General features: G+C 51.0%; 1 protein-coding gene across 1 annotated transcript; it reads left to right on the top strand.

Annotated features, from left to right (window-relative positions):
* LOC139180132 (olfactory receptor 9S13-like) lies at window positions 1-951 on the top strand. Its single transcript, XM_070781486.1, has one exon. The coding sequence runs from the start codon at window positions 1-3 to the stop codon at window positions 949-951; it is 951 nt and encodes a 316-aa protein (XP_070637587.1).
* Window positions 952-1736: the final 785 nt, after the last annotated feature.

The raw sequence follows: 1736 nt of genomic DNA, 5'->3' as shown, positions 1-1736 counted from the left end.
ATGTCACCCTATGGGAATGGAAACCTCTCAGTGATGCCTCTGCAGGAGTTTGTGCTGGATGGGTTTGGGGGTGGCCCACAGACCCAGGTCCTGCTGTTTACTCTGTTCCTTGTTCTGTACTTGGTGGACGTCCTGGGGAACCTCACCATGATCGTGGTCATCACGCTGGATGCCCGTCTGCACTCCCCAATGTACTTCTTCCTCAAGAACCTCTCCTTCCTGGACTTGTGCTACTCATCTGTCATCTACCCCAAGGCCCTGTTTGACTTAATGTCGACGACCAAGGTCATCACCTTTGCAGGATGTGTCACCCAGTTCTTCTTCTTCTCCACCATGATCACCACTGAAGGATTCCTCTTGGCCGTGATGGCCTATGATCGCTTCATGGCCATCTGCAGCCCCCTGTGCTACCCCATCTCCATGCGCCCCTCAGTCTGTACCCTCCTAATGCTGGGCTGCTACTGTGGGGGCTCCTTCAACTCCATCCTGCAGGCCAGCTTCACATTCAGCCTCCCATTCTGCAGGTTCAACCACGTCGACCACTTCCACTGTGATGTGCCGCCTCTGCTCAAGCTTGCCTGTGCTGACACTACCATCAGTGAGCTGGTTATGTTTGGCGTCTGTGGCCTCATAATTGTGGGCACCATACTTGTGGTCCTCACTTCCTATGGCTACATCACAGTGACCATCCTGAGGATGCGCTCAGGAGGAGGGAGACACAAGCTCTTCTCCACCTGCGGCTCCCACATGACAGCCGTGTCCCTCTTTTATGGGACCCTTTTTGTCATGTATGCCCAGCCGGGAGCTGTGAAGTCCATGGAGCAGGGCAAGGTGGTCTCTGTCTTTTACACCCTGGTCATCCCGATGCTGAATCCCCTCATCTACAGTCTGAGAAACAAGGATGTGAAGGATGCCCTGTGGAGACTGGGCCAGAAGCACACAGCCACATGATGGAGGGTGGACAGAGAGATCCAGTGTCATGAGGGCTGGACAAGAGGGCTTGAGGGGAGGCACTGGGTTTGGTTTGAGGAATTCATTCTTTATTCGTCTAATCCATTCTTTCATCCAGCATTTCATTCAACCCTCCTGGAAACAAATCATGGGTCACCCATTTCAAGGGTGAATGGCAAAATCTTTGCCATCAGATAATTAATGGTTCATTATGATGAAGACCCTAATCATGAAGCTAGGGTAATATAGTCAGTAGAATCATGACTTTCTTGGTGGCTCAGATGGTAAAGAGTCTGCCTGTAATGCAGGAGACCTAGGTAGGACCCCTGGCTCAGGATGATCCCCTGGAGAAGGGAATCGCAACCCTCTCCAGTATTCTTGCCTGAAGAATTCCATGGACAGAGGAGACAATTCATGGGATCACACATAGTTGGGCAAGACTGCTGACTAGCACAACACCAGAGTCATATAAGTAGGATAGGTAGGAGTCATAGAAACAGGGTACATTCTCTCCCTCAACTCTACATAAAAGACCTTTCCACTCATGACTGATACATGAATCTCTTGAGGCTGAATGGTTTACTGATGGGAGCAATTTTGTAGAAATGGGAACCTGAAAGGCAAGCTGTGCCACAGTTAGTCTAGATGAAGTCATAGAAGAAGAAAGAGAAGGAGGAGGATGAAGAAGAGGGCAAGGGGGGAAGGAGAGGAGGAGAAGGGGAGGAGGGGGATGAGAAGGAGAGTGGGGAGGAGGAAAAGGGGGAGGGACTGGAGAAGTTGGGGAG

This window comes from Bos indicus, chromosome 3 (genome assembly GCF_029378745.1).
Source record: "Bos indicus isolate NIAB-ARS_2022 breed Sahiwal x Tharparkar chromosome 3, NIAB-ARS_B.indTharparkar_mat_pri_1.0, whole genome shotgun sequence".
In the NCBI taxonomy this organism is placed as follows: Eukaryota; Metazoa; Chordata; class Mammalia; order Artiodactyla; family Bovidae; genus Bos; species Bos indicus.
The sequence above is the reverse complement of the archived record's forward strand: the minus strand, read 5'-3'. Positions and strand labels throughout refer to the sequence as shown.